The 22,007-nt window shown below is 46.6% G+C and overlaps 1 protein-coding gene across 2 annotated transcripts in view; it reads right to left on the bottom strand.

Moving 5' to 3' along the window:
• Positions 1–2,522: 2,522 nt before the first annotated feature.
• CD83 (CD83 molecule) overlaps positions 2,523–22,007 on the bottom strand; it is a 19,807-nt gene continuing 322 nt past the window's right edge. Inside the window, exons 2-5 of one of the 2 annotated variants that reach the window (XM_010848793.1) lie at positions 21,837–21,952; positions 8,508–8,718; positions 5,615–5,721; positions 2,523–3,692 (exon numbers count right to left, since the gene is read on the bottom strand). In XM_010848793.1, coding sequence (XP_010847095.1) covers positions 3,564–3,692; positions 5,615–5,721; positions 8,508–8,718; positions 21,837–21,952 — 563 coding nt within the window. In that variant the 3' untranslated portion in view covers positions 2,523–3,563. The remainder of the gene's footprint in view (positions 3,693–5,614; positions 5,722–8,507; positions 8,719–21,836; positions 21,953–22,007) is intronic. The other variant, XM_010848794.1, reaches the window with a different exon arrangement.

Genomic DNA, 22,007 nt, shown 5'->3' with positions numbered 1-22,007 from the left:
CAATTATCCAAGTAATGCAAAGTTGCCAGTGAGGAACCAGTCCGGGAACCAGACTGAATTATTCTGAGACCCCCATTCTTAACTGTACTGTGGGGTCGAACATGTGATCACAGGCTGCCGTGTGATCTCCTCTGTGGCAACCGTAGCAATTTCTCAGGCTCTGTTGGGCTCTGTGAGTGCAGCACAGTATTTTCTATGATGAAATCTGCTAAGAGTTATTATGAAAGCAAAACCCACAGGCCTTCTTTTGGGAGAATGTGGAGCTAATATTCACGTCTGTGTTTGTGTCTTGGGACATCCCGAGGTGAAATGATTATACCCATAGATCGAATTCCATAGGCAAGCAGGGCTCTGAAAACAAAGCTCTTCCTGGCAGTAAAGACAGAGAATAAATATGGTCCCGGATCATCTACCTCCTCTGAAATACCTTGAGGGGCTCCAATCAGTGGAAAACCAGCTCACTCCCTTTGATAAATTCCACCCTATCCACCCTGATCCTTCTCTCTCTCTCTCCTACACACATCTCATGATCTTAGGCACCTAATCTCATCTTGTATTAATTCTTTGAAAGCATCATGACTCTCCCACCAAGTCAATTCTGTTCTTGTTTCAAGATTTTATCTGTTTTTGGCTGTGCTGGATGCTGCTTGGGCTTTTCTAGAGTTGCAGCGAGTGAGAGCTACTCTCTAGCCGCAGTGCCCTGTCTTTGCAGTGGCTTCTCTTGTGGAGCTGAGGCTCGAGGGCACGCTTGTGTCAGTAGCTGCTGCATGTGGGCTCCGTAGTTGCGGCTTCTGGGCTTCAGAGCACAGGCTCCAGAGCTGTGGTGCACAGGCTTAGCTGCTCCACGGCACGTGGGATCTTCCAGGACCAGGGATCGAACCTGTGTATCCCACATTGGCAGGTATATTCTTTACCTCTGAGCCACCAGGGAAGCCCCAATTCTGTTCAACAAAAGTACTTTGTCAAATATTCACTGTCCTCATCACTTTCTCTGCTGTTTTTTCCTCCTGTCTTGTTCTAACGTTAATCTTGTTCTAATGGTACTATTTGAACAAGGCTAGGCTCTTAGGTACGTTATCTTATTTAATCCACAACACATAATATGCAGATTCTCTTTTTATTTCACATTCTAAAGAACTGCCAGCTTCAGCTTAGAGAGCTGACTCCCCTGCCCAAGGTGGTAAAACCTCTGGTGAAGCTGGACGTCAAACCAGCTAAAAATGCTGAGCTCTTCATTACACCAGTGGTCTCCCTAGCATTTCTGGTCAAGCATTTGAGAATGGAATTGATACCACTGAAAGGGAATCTATAGCTTTAACAAGCATTTTACGGGCATTCATTTCACAAAGAGCCATTTTCCAAAGTGGATTCACCTACAGCGCTTCTGTAACTTTTACCACCACTTGCACTAGATTGTTCTTGCCATTTGGGGGGTAATGGAACGATTTGAGAATTTTGAGTCAAACTCCACAAGTCACAGGTACTGAGCCCCTGGCTTTACACATCCTTCTGAGGTAGAAACCCTCCCCATCATTCCCACCTGTGGTCATGGGTGTGGTCCAGCTGATCGTGTACTGCCTGGTGGCAAGGCCACTCAGGGGTGGATTCAGGAGCATCTCTGGGAGTAAGAGGCTGCTGCTTCAAAGAGGTCTGCTGCTAAGTCACTTCAGTTGTGTCCGACTCTGTGTGACCCCGTAGACGGCAGCCCACCAGGCTCCCCCATCCCTAGGATTCTCGAGGCAAGAACACTGGAGTGGGTTGCCATTGCCTTCTCCAATGCATGAAAGGGAAAAGTGAAAGTGAAGTCGCTCAGTCGTGTCCAACCCTCAGTGACCTCATGGACTGAAGCCTATCAGGCTCCTCCGTCCATAGGATTTTCCAGGCAGGAGTACTGGAGTGGGGTGCCATTGCCTTCCCCTCAAAGAGGTCTACCTGCCATAAATCCCACCCCCCCCCCCCACTCAGAGGACGTTCTCAGCCAAGCTTTCATCTCTAGAGTTTCACCTTGGGTTCTGGTTCTCAAACTAGTTTCCAGGCCTCCCAGCACTCATCCCAAAACCTTATGAGTAGTTTCAAATATAAAAGAGAAAAGCACTCCCTCTTCACATGCACACATTTAATCACATGAAAACTATGACAGAGGCCAAAACAGTCAACTTGGCATTCTTTTAACTCTCTAATAATCGCGTGGGCAATATTCTCTTTGGAAAGTAAGTGAGGAGAGGGCCAAGTTTGATAAGAGAAACCCAATTGCCAGAACATCAGTGGAACATTTGAGAACGCTCTTCTCCCCATGGCTGGTGACTCCTGAGTGTCCACGTCTTGGAGTTAACTTTTGGCTGCTGCTTCAAGAACAGACCACTCAACCGGCCTCACTTCCCCAAAGGAATTCATATATAAGATGATGGGAAAGTGTCCCTTCTTGCCTTCTTTGTTTGGGACGATGGAAAACATGAAAAATGAAAAGTATTTTCTCATGCCCAGAACACCACTGGAGTAATAAGGAAAATGACCAAAAGAAGTCTGGAATCTGGATAGTGCTTTATACTCTTTCAAAGCATTTTCACATACATTTTTTTTTTCAGTCAACACATATGACAACCTCTTGGTTTACAACAGAAAAAGCAGAAACCACGGGATCTTGTCCAGAATCAGACAGCTAGGTAGGGGGACAGCTGGCCCCAGCACCCAGGTTGCACGATTGCTCCAGCATTTTCTCTCAGGTCCCTACATGGCTCTCTCCCCTACTGCTGCAGTCTCTGACTTCTTCTCACCCTCCATAAGCACGTTGCTTGTCAGTTATAATGACATTGAACTGAAGATACGGATTTCAAAAGGAGAAACACCACAAATCCTTTTTTTGACAAGAATACACAGATGAATTAATAAAAATAAATGTGGCACTCTCTGCTCTTGCCTCTTTATGGATGTCTTTCCCAGATTCAAAAGGCCCAGTTGGGGGCAGTTCACTGACCTGCTATTTCTATGTACACATCCTACCCCTTGGTAATGGAAGGGCCTTCACGGCGGGGAATTAGTTGCTAAATATTTCCCCCTGTCTCACAGCTTGGCCTGTCGATTTCTCCCAGACACAAAACATCTGGGCTCAGACAAGAAAACACAGCACATTCAGAGATGTGCTCCAGATGTGGAAGAGGACAGCTGTCCTCAAGAGTCTACACAGGACCAGCTCCGGGCACTCAGATTTCCCAAGGTCCTTTTCCAACTGCATCTCACCACAGCTTTTCTAGGACTGGAAAAAATAAAAAATACCCCCGTCCAAGAGGTTGACCAGATAGCTGAATAAAACGCTAAGCAGGTCATGAAGCAGCAACACTGTAAAGCACCCTGCAGGCAGCTCCATGCGTGGTGGTCACATCAGAATTCTCAAAGCCCTGCTCACGGACAGTGGGGTGGGATCCACTCTGGTATGCTTCGGTCAAGCGAAGGGCTTCACAGGAAGGATGTTGTCTTCACGTGGGGCTCATGCTTCTCCTGTCCGGGGTGACATGGATGCACACCACGGAGCCTTCGGCCTCAGAAAAAAGGTGCAGAAACCCTGCTCACACCAGTTCTGTCTTGTGAAGAGTCACTGGTTCCAGATGCTTATTTGGAGAGGTGACTGGGAGGAAAGCATGTTCCAGGACAGGTTTAGAAAAGTCTGGAAATATACTCTGCTGTCGTGCAAACTTCTGAAAAATAAAGTCAAATAAAAGAGATATGTTGAGAAGTGAATAATTGGAAAAATGCATCACCTTGATTTAAACTTCATTCACTAGGAGCTGGCTGGGCAGCTCATCTGGGAGCCCTCTTGAGGCAGGCTACCTCACTGACTCTATGGTGGGCTGGCATTGTTTCACTGGTATCTCTGAACCTCAACAAGGAGTCACAGACTGCGGCCATTTCCAGACCCTACCATTAGGATTTCCTGCATGGAAAGTCAGTGCCTATAGAAACGGGCATTTGCCAACAGAACACTAAAGTCACTCGTTTTTAAAATTTACCACCAGGTCATTCTAATTATGGGCTTTCCTGGTGGCTCCATGGTAAAGAATCTGCCTGCCAACGCAGGAGACCCAAGTTCGATCCCTGTGTTGGGAAGATCCCCTGGAGAAGGAAAATAGCAACCCACTCCAGTATTCTAGCCTGGGAAATCCCATGGACAGAGGAACCTGGTGGGTTACAGTCCATGGGGTGGCTAAAGAGTTGGACACAACTGAGCAACCAAACAACAATTATCTTCTCACATGCAAATAACTCTCAAGACCAAGCTATAAGTTTCTTGAAGGAAGGACATAGGTCTTAGCCTTTTTACATCCCCTCAGTGCTTACATAAAGCCCTGTACACGGCACATGCTCACTCATGCTGGATCCATGTCTAAAATAGCAACCAGAGAGATGAGTGTTGGGCCAGAGAGTTCACTAAGTGACCAGAAGGGCCCAGTGAGCAACAAGAACCGGCCCTGGAATAGCTCCAGGGTGACCCATGGCCTGGTCCCCAAATGGACAGTACTTCCTGTTCCTGCTAAGGCATACGAGACCGATCACTTCTTGGTGGGTCAGGACTGGAGCTGGCCCTGCTCCCCAATGACCACTGTCACTCCAGGTGAGCAGCCATGCACAAGGAGGCGTGGGGGGCAGAGAGGAGTCTCAGCTGGAGTCTGCACCCAACAGCTCAAGGGCGTGTCAAGGACACCCACGTTACAGGCCAGCCATCCTCCACCCAGGCCACGCCCTGTGTACCTCTGACTTCTCAAGGTTAATGCTTAATACGTAGAGGAAGTACCAAAGTTATTAGAGGGAATCTCTAAGACAGCGGTCCCCAACCTTTTTGGCACCAGGGACCGTGGACCAGAGGTGGTGGGGTGAGGGGGATGGTTTGGGGATGATTCAAGAGCATTACATTTTTCGTGCACTTTAATCTGCTGCCACCCCTGACTGAACAAGAGCTACCAATCCGTGGCCTGGAGGCTGGGGACCCCTGCTCTAAGAGAAAAGAGTTCAAGGGCAGATGAAGGAGACAAATCCACTACTGGAGTGGACAGACTTGCTCATCCACCTATGGGAAGAAGAGCACCTCTCCCGGTATTGGACGGGCAAGGTCCCACTTTCTTCCAGCATATCTATAAGCCCTGTTGGTGCTTTTTTAAAGACTTTTTTCTTGATGTGGACCATTTTAAGTTTTTATTGAATTTGTTACAATACTTCTGCTGTTTATTTTTTGTTTGTTTGGCCCTAAGGCACATGGAATCTCAGTTCCCCGACTAGGGATCGAACTCGCACCCCGAGCACTAGAAGGTGAAGTCTTGACCACTGAACGGTGAGGGATGTCCTGGCCTGCTGGTGCCCTAAGAGGATCCTTTCACCTTTCACAAACTTTCTTCACCTCCTGATTCACTTTCTCCACGCACGGCTCTATGCAGAACCACCAGATGGAGAACAAGCTGGGAGCCTCCAGTAGAGAGTCTCACTGTCTGGGGACCTCAGTAAGGCCAGGGTTCTGAGAACAGGTCCCTTGCTATTATTAAATGATTCACACCATCTACAAAACACATTAAGATTGGTGCCCCAGGTGATCTTTTAATAATGAGAGATGTTTGCAAAAGATACTTACGCAAGTGAAAATGATGAGTGTTACATAGAAAATAACCAGAGCCAACAGCAGGACGATCTCAGCTCTGTAGTTCTTAAAAGTCTCTCCTCTGTGTCCCTTAAAGCATCCTGCAAAAAGAAATAAGTAATATATGAAGCCACTGAACGGACTCTTCTACCAAGGTGAAAAACCAAGCATGCTTTGTTCTGGCTTTCTGAAGTCCTCCTTGTCGCCCCTCCTACCCTCGAGTCTGTCCCACAGGCAAGGACACGGGTTATACTGGCAGGGACACAGGACCTTGTGCTTACTCTGTGCCCGGCTGCGTGCAAAGGGGTCGACAGCCAGCATCTCACTGAACCTTCAGGGGCAAGGCTGAGTGTCCCCCGTTTGCAGAAGAAGGAACCAGGGCTCAGAGAGGCTGAGGTTCTAAGGCAGGTGGCAGAGCTGCCCTCCTATTATGGAACAAGTTGGTGCTGATCCGTCTTTGTAGGATCGTTAAAGCCCCTCCACCTTGAAAGCCTGGGGTTGACTATACTCACTAACTACGGTACAAGTGGTAAGAACCGCCTGCCAATGCAGGAGACACAGGAGACTCGGGCTCTATCCCGAGGTTGGGAGGAGCGGCCGGAGGAGGAAATGGCAGCCCACTCCAGTATCCCTGCCGGGAAAACCCCATGGATGGAGGAGCTTAGAGGGCCACAGTCCATGTGGTTGCCAAGAGTCGAAGGCAACTGAGCACAACAATCAACAATATACGCTATTATATAGAAAACAGGTCACTAACAAGGACCTGGTTTACAGCACGGGCAACTCGACTCAATAGTCTGTAAGGGCCTAAATGAGAAAAGAATCTAAAAACAGAGTGAATGTATGTATATGTATAATGATTCACTCTGCTGTACAGCTGAAACTAACACAACATTGTAAATCAACTATGTCCCTCTAAAAAATTTATTTTTTGAATTTTAAACAAAGCCGCTCCACCAAAGCCGACAGCAAAAGGGGGCTGTTAAAGGCTGTGGCCTCAGTGCTGGGCGGCGGGGCGGGGGTGGGGCAAGTCCAGGAGGAGGGACGCCTTCAGCCCAGGAGCAGACTGGGCGGAGCCAGGCTCTCTTGATGGGGAACAGCATCCAGCATGCTGTTTCGAGCAGCGAGGTTGCCCCTGGAGTCAGCTTGAGGGCTGGAGCAGGAGCAGGTGGACTCCAGGTGACTGGAGGCTTCCACCCCCAGGGTCACAGGGGGCCCTCCAGAGAACTGTGACCCCTGAAACTGGATTCAAACATTGTGCAGTGGTCTGGGGATGGATGTTCAGAGGTCTGCGACCCCAGAAGACAAGACCTGAGAGCCACTGTCCTGACAGTTCTAACATTTATTGAGCACTTGGTCACCCCCAGGCAGTGCACCGAGCACTTCCGTGCAATACCTCGTTCAATCGTCACCACAAGCCTGTGTCACGGATGATGTTATCCCCATTTTGAAGATGAGAAAAGCAAGGCTTAGACTCAATCAGAGGTTTGACCAAGGTCACACGTTAATGAGCAGCTGAGCTCATATTGGAACCAGATCCAAGTGGCTCTAGCCTGACCACTTAATTTGGCGACCGCAACGCCTCTGCAGAGGACAGGAAAGCAAGTCAGCTGTTCTCTGCTCCTTTGCTCCCCGCTCCCCATGGCACACACCCGCCCTCTCTGCTCTTCCTCCCGGATCGCTCCATTTCTCATTCACGTGAATGATACTCCGGGCTGACTGCAGGAGGCAGCAGGGAACAAAGCAGAGACTATATCAGGGCAGGCGTAAGTGCCACGAACGCAAACGCAGTGGAGTATAGGCCTGGACACTGAGAAGCATATAGGGTGTGTGTGTGTTGGTGCGAGATAGTGAACCAAGTCCAAATACTGAGGAACTTCCTTGGTGGCCCAATGTTTAAGACTTTCCTTCCAATGCAGGGGGTGACGGTTCCATCCCTGATTGGGGAGCTGAGATCCCACATGCCTTGTGGCCAAAAAACCAAAACATAAAACAGAAACAATACTGTGGCACATTCAATAAAGACTGAAAATGGATCACGCCAAGAAAACTTTAAAAAACCCAAACACTGGCCCCTAACCAGGGCTTGCCCTCTCATGAGTGTGGGCATACGATCTTGAGTCAGATTCCTTTAAGCTTCTCCGTGGAAGGAGACAATAGCTGCTACACAAAGTCAGGGTCTCTGTAACGACATGTTTGTCATTTCAAGCCTCAGCCACTAACAAGAGTTGGGCCAAAGTCAGATGCAAGGCATATTTTAAACTACATCAAGAAAAATTACAGAAAAAAGTCCAAGGAGATAATCCTTATCTTGACACTTGAGTCCTGGTCTTACTGCACAGAGTAAAAATGTGCCCTCTACTTGGGAAGCCTCTTGCTGGACGCTTTTTCTTTGGCCTGAGTGGAGGGATTAGGACATCCAATTGCTGTAAAGTGGGAAAGAAATGCTGTTCTCATGTTGAAAAAGGCGGAAACATGTAGCAGCTCTCTTAGGCCAGATTAGAGAGCCCCCAGTGAGCAGAATATTGCACAGCTATCTGATAAATTCAAAACTACCCAGTTTCTCTGTCTTCCAAAAACTAGACTTGGAAACTTTCTATTGGCTCCAAAGGACTCTTATATGAATAAACAACAGTCAGATTTAGTTGCTTGACTCCATTTGGCATCCACCCCAATCAAACTGGGGTAGATCCCTTAAAGAACAAAACGGAAAAAGCAAAAAGAAGGCAGAGAAAGTTATGCTACCCTTGCAGCAGAATTTAGCTTTCAGCCGCAGATGTGATCCACAGCTTCTGAATTAAACTCGGATTGAGCGGATCAAGGTCGGGACTTACAGAAAGTGCTCTGTGCGCTGCAGGAAGAAAACAGGTGTTGCAGACCACCTCACCTGTCACTTTGAGGATCACGGTGCCAGTCAGGTTTCTCTGCCCTTCCTGACCCACCAGAGTGCACCTGTAGGTCCCGGAGTTGCAGCTCGTAGTGTTTTGGATCCTCAGGGAGTACAGCCTTTCCCTGGGGGCCTCTGAAGAGTTCCTCTGCTGAGGGGATTGCAGGTCTTCCTGGGTCACCTCCACCCTTTCTGCACCTCCGTCTGTGAGCTGTTAAGAAAGAATCACATACAGACTCAGGAACCAAGAGTATATAAACTCGTGGTTGCCAAGGGGGACGGCGTAGGGAGCGGTGGACTGGGCGCTTGGGATTAGCAGACGCAAACTGTACCCAGAGAATGAGTAAGTAACAAGGTCCTACCATATAGCACAGGGAATTATATTCAATATCCTGAGACAAACCATCTTGGAAAAGAATACGGAAAAGAACGTATACACACATAACTGACTCACTTTGTTCTACAGCAGAAACGAACGCAACACTGCAAATCAACTTTACTTCAATAAAATAAATTTAAAAAGCAAGAATCAGATTTGCTTCATGCTCTACTGTCAGAGCCCACAAGCCCTTGGGTCTCTGAGACGTCAAGATTCTACCTCTTGCTTTCATAAAATCTATCCTCAGCTGGCTGTTTTAAAAGAAGATACTGTGAGTATGTGTGATGTTTGCAGGGGGGAGGAGAGAATCTAAGAGGATTCTTTAAGGTTCCATCTCTTTTTGGAATAAGATCAGGACTGCATTTTATGATTCTCTGTATCCCAACTTCCACTCTACGTGAAGCAGTGTTCCTGTTGACCATAACCTTGCGTCATTAATGATTACGTGATGAAGTGCATGAATCAGGCTGAATCACATTCTCTTGCTGGTTGTTGTCTATTCAATGTTCTCTTCTTTTCTTCAGATACCAACTCATCCAGTGACTGACTCTTATTTTTGTAGCTCAGGGTTTTATTTAGAAAATGTTCCTAAATCTGTTAAGGTCATTGCCAGACAACTTGACAAAAAAACACAGAGATTCAGATGAGCAAAGCCTCCCGTGAAGAGTCATCCTGTTCTTCAGAGACTGCGCACATGTGGGCTCAGCCATGACCCCGCAGGATGTACCACACTCAGCCCTCTGCTGCAGCAGGAAGGCAGCTGATAACAGCACCTCGTGGAAACTCTCTGTGTCAGGCCACTTGGCAGTCGCACCAAGACACACGTGGAAGGGCGTGTGTGCGTGCTAAATCGCTTCAGTCGTGTCTGACTCTTTGCGGCCCCATGGACTGTAGCCCACCAGGCTCCTCTGTCCATGGAATCCTCCAGGCAAGAATACTGGAGTGGGTTGCCATGCCCTCCTCCAGGGGACCTTCCCAACCCAGTGATCGAACCAGTGTCTCCTTGGCTCCTGCACTGCAGGCAGATTCTTTACTGCTGAGCCATCACGGAAGTCCCCATGGAACGGCAGTTATGACTTAAATCACTGAAGTCAGGATGGATCAGCCCGACAGGAGTAGATGCCAAGTTTACCCACACTAACCTGGCTGGTTTTCTTTCCCCGAACAATCTTTGTTATTAAACTGGTGGAGTCTTTCCATCATCTTCTAGTTCCATGATTAAGTACACACCATGTTCACCATCAATTCTCTCTCCCCAGGTATATTTTTAACTGGCCTAGTTAACTTGCTCATTGGTCCTCCACTGAAACGTTTTAAAGCTTCTAAACCTGATTTACATCAACAGGAAAGCCAATCACTGTTTTCAGAGCTCCAGGGCAGCCCTGAGCCTTTGCTGAGTGACTGGGGACCAGCAGGGAGCCTGGGGTCCGGCCGCATTCCTTCCTGGTCCCTGGAGTGGTGCCCACACCAGAGGGCCCCTTAGGAAAAGACACCACTGCTCTCTCTGGCTCCACCTGCCACTGTTTGATCTCCTATAGGGAGCATCTCCTGTAGGAAGCACATCTCCTAGTTTCAATAGGCAATCAGCACAGGGAAATAAATGACCAAGGAATGCGGGGAACAGAGGCAGAGGCAGCTCAAGACAGGAGACACACACGTGTGTGCACACACACCCCCTCCTTGGTTTCTGCTTCAGGTATTAGGTCGGGGGATGCACCGTGAGGTCCACGGGAAGCTCGGGTTCCCGCCTCCGCGGCCCCAGCTCCAGCGAGCACGCCTGTGGAGTGGCCTGCAGAGACATCTGGTGGTAGATTTATCGCTCCTGCAAGAATCCCCGCTTCATTCACTCCCAGCACCGGGCTGAGACTAACAGCTTCTCTCAGGCCGAGTCTCTGAACATCAATCCCAATTCTTGAAAGTTCTGCTTGTGTTGAAAAGTTCCTTCCTAAATAATCAAGGATCTATAGACTGGGGCATTTAGGTGTTCAAAGAGAAAGCAAGAAAACAAAAGAAGGAGTTGTGGTCAAGGAACTGTAGGCATCCGACTGATTCTAGAACACGTCTAAGTTAGCCCAGTTCTCTTTACAGGCATGATGAAACCAGTAAGTGTAGCCTTATCATGTACCTGCACCTCTCCCCTCACCCACTGCTTGACGAAGAGCTGCCCTGGACCACAGCTTTTGGTGGGTCAGCTGCCCAGGACCATCCAGGGTCAATTGCTTCCAAGACTCCCCACCCCCACCCCCACCTCAAAGGCCAGTTTGAACCAATTAACTCACTCAGCTTAATCTCTGCAGTCCCCGTGATGCTGTCTCATCCTGCTTTGCTTTTCTGAATTAACCTCCAAATGGGTTCAACTCAGATTTCTTTCTAACAGCACGAAAAGTGAACGTGTTAGTCGCTCAGTCATGTCTGACTCTTTGCAGCCCCATGAACTGCAGCCCCCAGGCTCCTCTGTCCGTGGGATTCTCCAGGCAAGACTACTAGAGCAGGTTGCCATTCTCTTCTCCAGGGGACCTTCCCAACCCAGGGATCAAGCCCTGGTCTCCTGCATTGCTGGTGGAGTCTTTATAATCTGAGCCACCAGGGAAGCCCCTCTTTCTAACCAATATCACTGGAACTCAGTTTTGCTAGAAATCCCTGTATTCGAAAAGATGTGACCTTGGCTGCAACAGTCATTTTGAGATTATCTACCTCTGGTTTTCTCCATCAGGGGATCTTCTCTCCTATCCAGTGACCCCTCCCTCAACTCAGAAAGGCCTGTCTGAAAGTCAAGATCAAAACTGAGAGCCCCTCTGAAAGCTGGTAGAAATATAAACTATTGTGCTTTATTTACATGAAGATGGGCCCCTCATCACGATGGCTGCTGGGAACTGCTGAATCGAGTGTGCGGTGGGGATCAGAACTGACTGGCAGTGGCTTGCTGTCTACTTGCAGAAGAAAATTCATTTTTAAAAAATCAGCAGTAATAACAAAACAGTAGTTTAAGTGATGGTCAGATTTCCACAGGTGTCTGGCAAAACCTCCGGAGAGGTTATTTTCAAATGGCAAAGCAAAGGCAGGGTGAGGTCATGAATGAAAGAAGGAGAGGAAAGTCAAAGAATCCCAAAGCAGCCTTCAGAATCCTAATTTACTGAACCACAGCAGCCCTCAGTGAGATCAGGCAACAATATCTTAACTTTCACAGGGTCATCTTTCAATGACCCCTTCCTGGGTCTTCTTGAAAGACCCAGAGAACTGAGAGAAGTACTGGCTGATAACCTGAGTCCTCCTGCCAAAGTAATGAACACTTCTCTGCGCCTGATAACTCACTGTAACAAAAGGACGCTTCTGTAAATTCACGCAGTGCACCTGGGAATTGTTCAGAGCCCTCCCTTAGCTTCAAGCTGTAGGTACACACGTTGCCTGTGCTACTCGCCCTGCCTTTTGCGTACTGCTGCAAAAATTTAGTTGTAGTTTTCACATTAATGTCACATGCTTATGATGGAAGTGAGGCGCTAGCAGTCCCAAGAGACTGCACGCAAAAGAGACTTCACGCAAAAGATCAAATCCTCGGCTTCAGCACAGCGGCCAAGCAGCCGTCACACTGCGGTATAGGGTGACTTAGCCCTGGCTGAAGCAGCACCGTTCAAGAATCAGAGGAATTTCAGGGGGAGGAACATGGAATTACAGCAAATGGGCCATCCTCAACTTCGCCTGGTTTTATGAGTTCTTATAAACACTTGAGCTGGCTCAAAACCAACCACTGGCAAGAACAACTCCCAGCATTCCAAATCCCAAAGTGTTTCATTGCCTCTCTGCAGAAGCGTTTTAGGAAATAATAATTTATAACAAAAGGAACCCTCAGATTCATTCACAGCCAGGCATAATTGATGGGGACTATTCAGCGCACACTCTGCAAGGGCTGGACCACAGCACGAAGTGGGCAAATTAATTCCTCAAAACATTCACCCCAATTATGTTTTTAAAACCCAAATTCCGTGCATTAACTCTTATGCTGACAAATTCCTCCCAACTGAAACAGAAAAGGGTGAAATATAAGACATCCCATTTTCAGAAGGCCTATAGACCTTTGACTTATCTCAAGGCCTCCAATTTGACTAAATAATTTAAACACCATATTCATTCTCTAAGAAGGAGACCTAAGCCTTAAATTAAAATAAACTCTCTTTAATTTGCTGAATACTTTGCCAACAAAGGTCCATCTAGTCAAGGCTATGGTTTTTCCAGTGGTCATGTATGGATGTCAGAGTTGGACTGTGAATAAAGCTGAGCGCAGAAGAATTGATGCTTTTGAACTGTGGTGTTGGAGAAGACTCTTGAGAGTCCCTTGGACTGCAAGGAGGTCCAACCAGTCCATCCTAAAGGAGATCAGTCCTGGGTGTTCATTGGAAGGATTGATGCTAAAGCTGAAACTCCAATACTTTGGCCACCTCATGCAAAGAGCTGACTCATTGGAAAAGACCCTGATGCTGGGAGGGATTGGGGGCAGGAGAAGGGGACGACAGAAGATGTGATGATTGGATGGCATCACCGACTTGATGGACATGAGTTTGAGTAGACTCTTGGAGTTGGTGATGGACAGGGAGGCCTGGTGTGCTGTGATTCATGGAGTCGCAAAGAGTCGGACACGACTGAGGGACTGAACTGAAATGAACTGAAGTCAAACAAATACAAGTAATAATTTTAAAGGCATGTGAATTAAGTTTTTTTTAAAACTGGTGTATAAATTTGAACTAGAGAGAAACAAATCAAGTAAATATCTAAATATGGCTGAAACAGAATCAATATTTCAGTCAAAATCCTTACTGTGAGAAGTTCTTTAGAAGTTTACATAATTTTACCCAAATATATGCTAACTTCATAGATTACCATAGATTACCTAGATTACCATATACCATATTTGTTCCATTCCTACAGCAAAGAATTTTGATTTGACAACCTTGAAATCTGAATTTATCACATATATGATGTGTTTGGAATGTGATAGGAAAGTAAAAGAAAAGGAAGACATTTTTTGAGGGGAAAATATGTGTGCACACATATATGCATATAAATATTTAATCCAACAATTTAATTAAACATATTTAAAGGAATGGACATTAAGTACTTAAAGGTGGTATTAAATTAATCTGATATATTCCAATCACATTGAACAGCTTTTTTTTTATTGCATTTCCCATGCACTAACATTCATGTACCTTGGTTTCTAACTCAATTAAAGTGCCAATATAATCCCCATTCATCATAAAAACAGCTCTTTATAACGTGCAAAATAGTTTGGCTCAGAGGTTGATGTCATAATGAGGGTAGAATGTATGAGCATTAACATCGTTTTTTTCTAAGTGTAGTTTTATTGGAAAAATGATTTTCCACTTTGAAATTTACTGGGTCTAACAGACAGATTGGATTTATGGCTGTTAACAGAGCCATGAATATGGCAGAGGCAACATAATGAAGAGCTTTGGACTTGGGCAGATGTGGAAACAAACCCCACGGCTAGCTCTGCTCTTGGCGAAAGGGACTGAAGAGCTCTCAGGCTTCATTTGCTCCCCTGAGATGGGGGAAGGGTAATTAACATCTCCCAAAGTTGGTGTGAAGACACCAGTGATGACGTAGGTGGATCATGGAGCATAATGTCAATCACACCTAAAAATGTTACCACTCTTTTTTTTTTCACAGCTAAGGTTTCCTTCAGCATTCTAAATACTTTCCTGAACTTAGGAAATATTCAAAAACACATTATTTACTGAATGAATGAGTAAATTTTAAAAACAATGAGTAAGTCGATCCAGAATCAGAGGGCCTGAGGTCAAGCCCAGGCTGCTTAATCAGATAACTGGGTCATTGCTGGGAAATCCCTTCACCTCTGACTCCCATTTTCCTCACCTGTAACTACCTACTTCCCTCTGGGTTATTTTAAGGATTGAATGAGAAAACATATAATAGTGCTTCTAAGTGGTAATGTTGGATATAGCAACTGGGGTTGTATCCCATAGCTTTCTATCTCCACCCACCCATTCAGTCATTTCTTCCTGCTGATCCTTCCCGTCTCCTCTCTGGCAAAGCTGTTCTAGAAGTCTCAATCTCTGCTCTAGAAACAAGTTATTTTTCTATCCACAAGGTCTCCAAAATAGCCAGAATATTCTGAATTTACTATGGCATCATTGTAATTGGCAAACCCCTCTGGAACTAGGATTTGAAGAGAAGGTTAGGTTACTCACTGTTCATGCCAATCATCCTTCTCCCAAGAGGTTCTTAGGGATCCTGCTGGACCTTGGAGGGGCATTCCTGAATTCTGAATCCTATGAATTCATATTCTTCAAGGGTGCTACCTCTCATTCTAGAAAAGGCACACTGGACACAAGCCTGGCCTCTGTGACCAGAGAGACTGGTTCTGATGAGTCCATGACCCAGTCAAAGCCACTTGAGCATAATCAGACATTTGTTGAGATGGAAGAGGCGCAATCTTTTCCTTGGCACTTGACCTTGGGAGGACAGACAGGTCGGCAGTTATCGGTGACTATCTCACTGCCTCATGGAGGCTGACAATAAAACCAACACAAAGGAAGGGCAAGTTGAGAGACGGAAAGTCACCAAGCCCTGTGGACAGTCACGAGCCTCCACATCTAGCCTCAGTCCAAACTGGGTGGCTTAAAGCAGCAGAAATGTATTCTATCACGGTTCTGGAGGCCGTTAAATGCAGCATCAAGGTGCTGGTGGGGCCACGCGCTCTCTGAAGGGAAGAATCTGTTTCATGTCTCGCTCCCAGCTTCTGGTGTTGCTGGAAACTGGCATTCTTTGATCTGTAAACACATCACTCCAGTCTCTGCCTCCATCTTCCTGTGGGGTTCTCCCTTTGTGTCTGTGTCTGTCTCTGTTTTCTTTTAATGACACCAGCCATTGGATTCAGGGCCCACCCTGATCAAGCATGACCTCATTTTAACTTGGTTACCTCTCCAAAGACCTTATTTCCAAATAAGGTTCCACTCACAAACACCAGGGATTAGGACTGACACATGTCATTTTGTGGGACACTAACCCACAACATCAACCGTAACTGAAGTATGAACTACATTTTCATTTAAAAAAACTGTTTCAACTATAGAAGCCGATATATTCCCTTTTCTTGAAGCCAGTTTTGAAGGATTACAAGCCTTCACAACAAAGATTGCTAATGGATAGGTGCACCTTGCCCTGCTCCTAAAATAAACGCGGCACATAAGGGAGAACCTCACACGGCTCCAACCTCAAGGCCAGAGCTGTTTTGTCACTTGGGCTCACATGGCTCCCACTCCTCAGGGGAAGAGACACCAGGGTCTGACTGGACTCAGAACCTCTGTTCTCTAGAACTGACCCAGTGAGTCTGGTCATAAGTGAATATGAATTGCCCACAGCAACGAGCGTCTGTCTTTTCCCTTTGGCTTTCCCCATCGGGACCAATAATCCTAGACAACTACCTGTTCTGGGATCTGTCTTCTCTTAGACAATTGAGACAAGAACGTGCGTAGATTAACTGGTGCTCCACAAAAATATCAAGTGATATTCACAAGCCTTGGGCTCTTACATCTGTACCAAAAATACACAACACACAGAGAAATTTTACCCAGGTATACCTCAGTGCAAAAACAAAGTCAAAAATGTGCTTCAGGGTGGAAAGAGTCTTAGGGAAGTACTTTAATTCAGCTCTGGTTTGAGCTAAGGACTGTTGGTAGAAATTTGGGGGTTATCCCAAGGGTTTCCAGAAAGGGCTTACGGAGAACAGTTGTATTAATAGAAGGAGGAAGCCCCCTTTTAAGGTAATGAATCTCTTTTTAGTCCTGCCCTACATAAAACCTTCCCTTATGTCACTGAGACCTTCTCCTAACTTCCTCTTCTTTGTGAAGTGACAAACCCATATACAGAACTAAGATAATCAGTCGCCATGTGATTCGGGTTCCCCCTTTTATTTATGGAAAACGAGTGTTTGCAGTTTTTAGTATTTCACTCTCAGCTGCCTTTTCCCTCCCACCCCTCTTCCAAGCTGAAAGATTTTTAGCAACACTTCTCATCATGGTCCAAAAATCTCAGTGCCCCATCACTTTCATCTAGCTGGGATTTCTTCCACAGCCTGGCTCACTGGTCCCTAGATCCACATGGACAAAAGGACTGGTGACCAAGAGAGAAAGGGGAGGCAAACCCCAGGCCCACGTTGCAGGCTCACAGTTAACCCACCGGCAGCTTCACTGCAGCGCAAGACTGAAGCCTGCCTCTGACACTCATTTGCTAGGATGAATTATATTCTACCTCTCACCATAAGAAATACGATTTTCTTCTGACATATTTTCCATTATGTTGTCCTCTTTGCTTAAAAACTGTCAAAGGCTCCTTGATGCCAAATGGACCAAATTCTAGCCCATATGATTCAGCATTCAGGGGTCTTCACCCTCCGTTCCCAGCCTGTTGGTGGTACTACCTGTTGGTCCTCTGTGGTATAATCCTCCCTTCCAGATTAGTAGTTACCCATCAGCTCCCCAAACAACACCTGTGCGTTCTTGTGTCCAGGCCTCTGTCCTCTGTCCAATGTTCTGGATTGGTCTTAGGACAGCCACTGCCAGGCCCAGGACCTGGCACACACTTGGGACATAGAAATATTAACTAAATGATGAAAATGTAAATATGACAGACATCTGAAAACTAACTTTATGCCTTTCATAGTCTGACCTAAAGGTTATTCAATCAGGTCAAGTAATACCGGTCCCAATGGGGATGATACAACTTTTCTTTGACGCTCACACAGGCCTTGTTTTTTACATTGCAGTGTTTCGGTGCTTCTGTATTTAATATATAAATGTTTCCTTCTTCTCCTAAAACATCTCAAATCTTATCTTAAAGCAGACAGCATTCTAGAATCAGGTAAGTGCGGTGAGCGGCATGCATTGTCTCTGCGTGGGGCCGTCAGAGTTGGTAGCTGTACGCTGCTACCTGCCCGGGCCGTTCATCAAGCCTAGACCCTCTGTGGGCTCCTCCTTAGCGCCTCCTTGCTTTATGGTTCATTATCACACAAGATGCTATAGAGACAGAAAATAGGAGACTGGCGTTGCCCACGGCGGACGGCTCTTAACAAACACATCAAGGACGAGTAAGAGCCATGGAGCGACTATCCTGGAACTTTCCAAGGGGCCACATACAAGCCATCAACCTGCTCTCCTTTAGTCCCCAGGAGAGCCCCTGACTTGCCACAGCTGCAGCTCTTCTAAATATGATAAAGTTCAAGTCTGCTCTAGCCTCTGAAATCATGGTCTCACTTCCCCTTTATCCCTTCCCTTGGAAATCATCTAAAAAGGGCACTTGTCTTGTGACGCAGGTCTGTCCTCTCCTCCGCAGTGTCACTCAGAGATGAAACCTGAGTTTCATCTCAGAGATCCTCTTTCGATATGTATCCACACAGGCTGTGGGGGCTCCCAGAACCATAGGAGATGGAGATGTGTTTCCCTCGTGAGTAACCACTCATCATTAGCAGTGGCCAACCCCACCCACGCCCAGACGCTCCGTGCACCAGCGCCATCCTGCCCCTCCGGACCTACTGCAGCCTCGTGAAAGACAGCATGGACCAGGCCACCCCACGAGAAGCACAGACTGGCCCCTGAACGGATGGTCTTCCTCCTGGCAGACACGGAATTGTGCTATGATCTTCTTGTGCTAGAAATCTAATCGGAGGTCACAGCCGTTGGTAGAAGAGGGCTGGCCCAAGGCCTATGTGCCTTATAATATCTCAAAACATCTCCTCCCAACAACCACAATCTATTCACGATCTTAACAGCTACGCTGGATGCATATACTGCATTTTCTATTTCTTTTCAATCATTCACTCTGCTTTAAAGGGTACAATACAGGAAGGGAGGAGAGGAGGTCCCATTCTTGGATCCCAGTTGGGAAGAGAAAGAAGACTTGTGCTAACTGGAATGGGGCTACCAGTGCCCACTCTTGGCTCCACCTTTGACCCCATGCCCCGTGCAAGTGTAGATTGCATTCCTCAACCCCAATCCCCTGTCTTTGTATCTTGGAAACACAGAGAATAAGATGGACATTGTTTCTTCCCAACTCACCCGAATGTTGCAAACACCGTCTGCTTTGAGTCTTTTGGTAAAAGGCACATGATAAGAAACACATGGTTTACATGGGCTCTTTTGTTCATTCCAAGTAATCAGTGCCAACTGGACAGTGGCAGAATGCTCCGGGGTGCCAGGGAACTGAGTGGTAAATGGATTTTTTAATCGTGAGTCATTATAACCGTAATTGTGGGATGCAGAAAACCTGCAAGAATGTGATTCAATCTGGTGGACGGAGAAAACCCATACTGCAAAGGACTCTCTGCTTACTTGTCCAGCACACAGCCCACAACTGTGCAAAGTGGTTTTACCAACTACCCTACTGATGATGCAGTGAGGTTGGCTGTGGTCACCAGACTTAAATTCCCCACTTTATAGCTACCTCTAAAGCTTCAGAGAAACATTTTACAAGAAAGTTGTGGGTGAAAATGACAAGATAATCTTCTGTAAAACAAAGAATTTTGGTATTTCACCACTGGCTTTATTTCCAGAACACTCTATTGGTTTTTGTTGTACAAGCACAATTGATGCAAAAAGTATAATTACTGGGCTGGAAAATAACAAATATCTACAGAATATGCTGAGATCTGTTAAAAAGAGCTTGAAAAACAAAGCATATCGCTTTCAAGGTATCTGATTAGTTTACTGAAATAGCACAGCTCTCCTAACCACCACGACTCCATCAGTTTCTTTCTTAAAAAAATAAATTGGGCATGATTTTTCAGTGACCCTATTCCATGGACCAACAGAAAAAAGACAATGCCAAGAGACTATTGTCTTTTTTCTTAGCAGAGCTTTGAGAGCCCTTCAGGGTAAAGTTTGTAAGAACTGTGTTCAACAAACAAGCACATACATTATAAGGTTACATCACCAGCTGACATCCAAGGAAAAGCCAGAGGTTAATCGCTCTGGTTTACTACATCATTCCAAATGACCTCGTGCAAGAAGATTTAACTTGACAACTGTTTGAACTTTACAGTCTGAAATTTCATCTACTTGTTTCATAAGTACTTTGCAATTACTCCCCTGGGGATATTAATATTGTTTTCCCTTTTTAATCAGTCTGGAAAGGATCATGGTTTCATGTTTTCTCCTCCTTTTAGATAACCAAGTCCCTGCCTGGCTAGCCCAAAGACACTTTCATTTTCTTTAAGGAATTAGGATAGAAAACAGAAATAACAAGACAGACCTCTAAGAACTTAGGCTATGGAGCCAGATTGCTGGATTCAAATCCCAACTCTAGCGTTTAGCCAGCTATGTAATAGTGAGTAGGTTACTTTAGCCCTAAGACTCAGTTTCCTCATCAGTGATAGGCTTTATCTCTTAAGTCCACTGGAACTGCTGATGCATGAAGACATGTACCTCAGAGCTTGCCAGATGGTGACTACCCAAATAATACTGGTTTTCCAATATTTCTGTTTAAATACTATTGTTTTTACAAGGGAACAATTTTGGAATTGCTGTCTTCTCTGATCCCACAGTGACTAAGGTGGAAATGAAGCAGGAATAATAACAAACCTATTTGCATACATAACACAGGGCCCCCGAGCCTCAGCACCATTTCCACCGTGCATAATCACAAAAGGTTGGCCTGAATTCACTGAGCACCTTTGAAATGAACAGGGCAAAGGCTGGGTGCAGTGCAGGAGACACAAAAGCTGTGGCACTGTCCCTAGGGAACTGACAATCCGGTGAGGAGAGAAGACACACACACAAAGAGATAATGGTCCTAGGCTGCCTTGTTAAATGGCTAGATACTTGTGCAGGTTCTCACAGCATCTTTTATGGCGGGCAGAAGAAAACCCAGCGTTTTGTGGAAAACTACAAAGGCACAGAGATTGCCGGCAAGGTAAGATGACCAGGAGTTGGTGATGGACAGGGAGGCCTGGCGTGCTGCGATTCATGGGGTCGCAAAGAGTCGGACGCGACTGAGAGACTGAACTGAACTGAAGATGACCAATCAGCTAACCAAAGCAAGGCTGGGATAGCATAGTCACTGGGCTTCAACCCGAGGTGCCATTGTGGCAATAACCTCATTAAAGGTGGTGAGCAAAAAAATATAAATAAACCGCTGACAGCAAACAGTTGGATTGCTTGGGTTTGCAAGGCCACCACAACCACAATCTTATAAGCTGAAAAGGTTAGAGTTGAGAGGAAACCTTAAAAAAGCGTCAGTCTGACTCAATCCTCTTGTTGTAGGGTAGGTGACACTGCTCTTACACACGAGGACCCTCCAATGCACCATCACACAGAAGCCCTCCTTGCTGGAACTTTCAGAATGCTCAGAGGGAAGAGAAAGGGATGGGGAGGAGGCCAAGGGTTTCCCTGAAAGGGGATGACTGGCAGATAGCTACCATCCAAAAAAAGAGCCTACATCAGCTTCTATCTGGTCATCCTTCCCCTCAAATTGCCCCCTCCCCTCTCCCCAAATGTATGAGCACCGCAGTCACAAAACAGCAGAAATAATAAATCCAGAGACATGCCTCCGGCCAATGTCAAACCTTCACCAGCTGCCTTCTCCCTGGCCTGCTGACCACAACCACAGGTGGCCTCTAGAATTAATCCAAATAAGAGATTTTCTGCTCTCCAAAACGTCTTATCTGGATCATTCTTCTCAGGCCACCTTTAGAGGCAAGAAGATTTGAGGTCCCCAGGGGAACGACATCTATGTCAGCCTGTACCTGGATGCGAATGAGCTTAGTCGCGATGGGAGAGGCGTGTGCGAAGACCCGGTACAGAATGCAGTTATCGGCGATATCCCGGACCCCCAGCCACAGAGGGTCACCGGCCCGAGCGAGGTGGTTCCCCCTCCTGCAATTAAACCACCAAACCCTAACCCGCCAGCCTGGCCGCACTTACCTTGGCCCAGGAGACCGTGTAGGTGACCAGAGGGTCCCAGGGGGCAGTGCAGGGCAAGTCCACATCCTCCGAACAGGCCACCTTCACCTCCTGCGTCGCGGGCGCCAGGCTGCAGGCTGCAAGAGGGAGAGAGAGCTGCGTGAGCAAGCGAGAAAAGAGGGTGTTGCGGGG

This window comes from Bison bison, unplaced genomic scaffold (genome assembly GCF_000754665.1).
Source record: "Bison bison bison isolate TAMUID 2011002044 unplaced genomic scaffold, Bison_UMD1.0 scf7180017864274, whole genome shotgun sequence".
Classification (NCBI taxonomy): Eukaryota; Metazoa; Chordata; class Mammalia; order Artiodactyla; family Bovidae; genus Bison; species Bison bison.
Note: the sequence above shows the minus strand (reverse complement) of the source record. Positions and strands in the feature narration are given on the sequence as shown.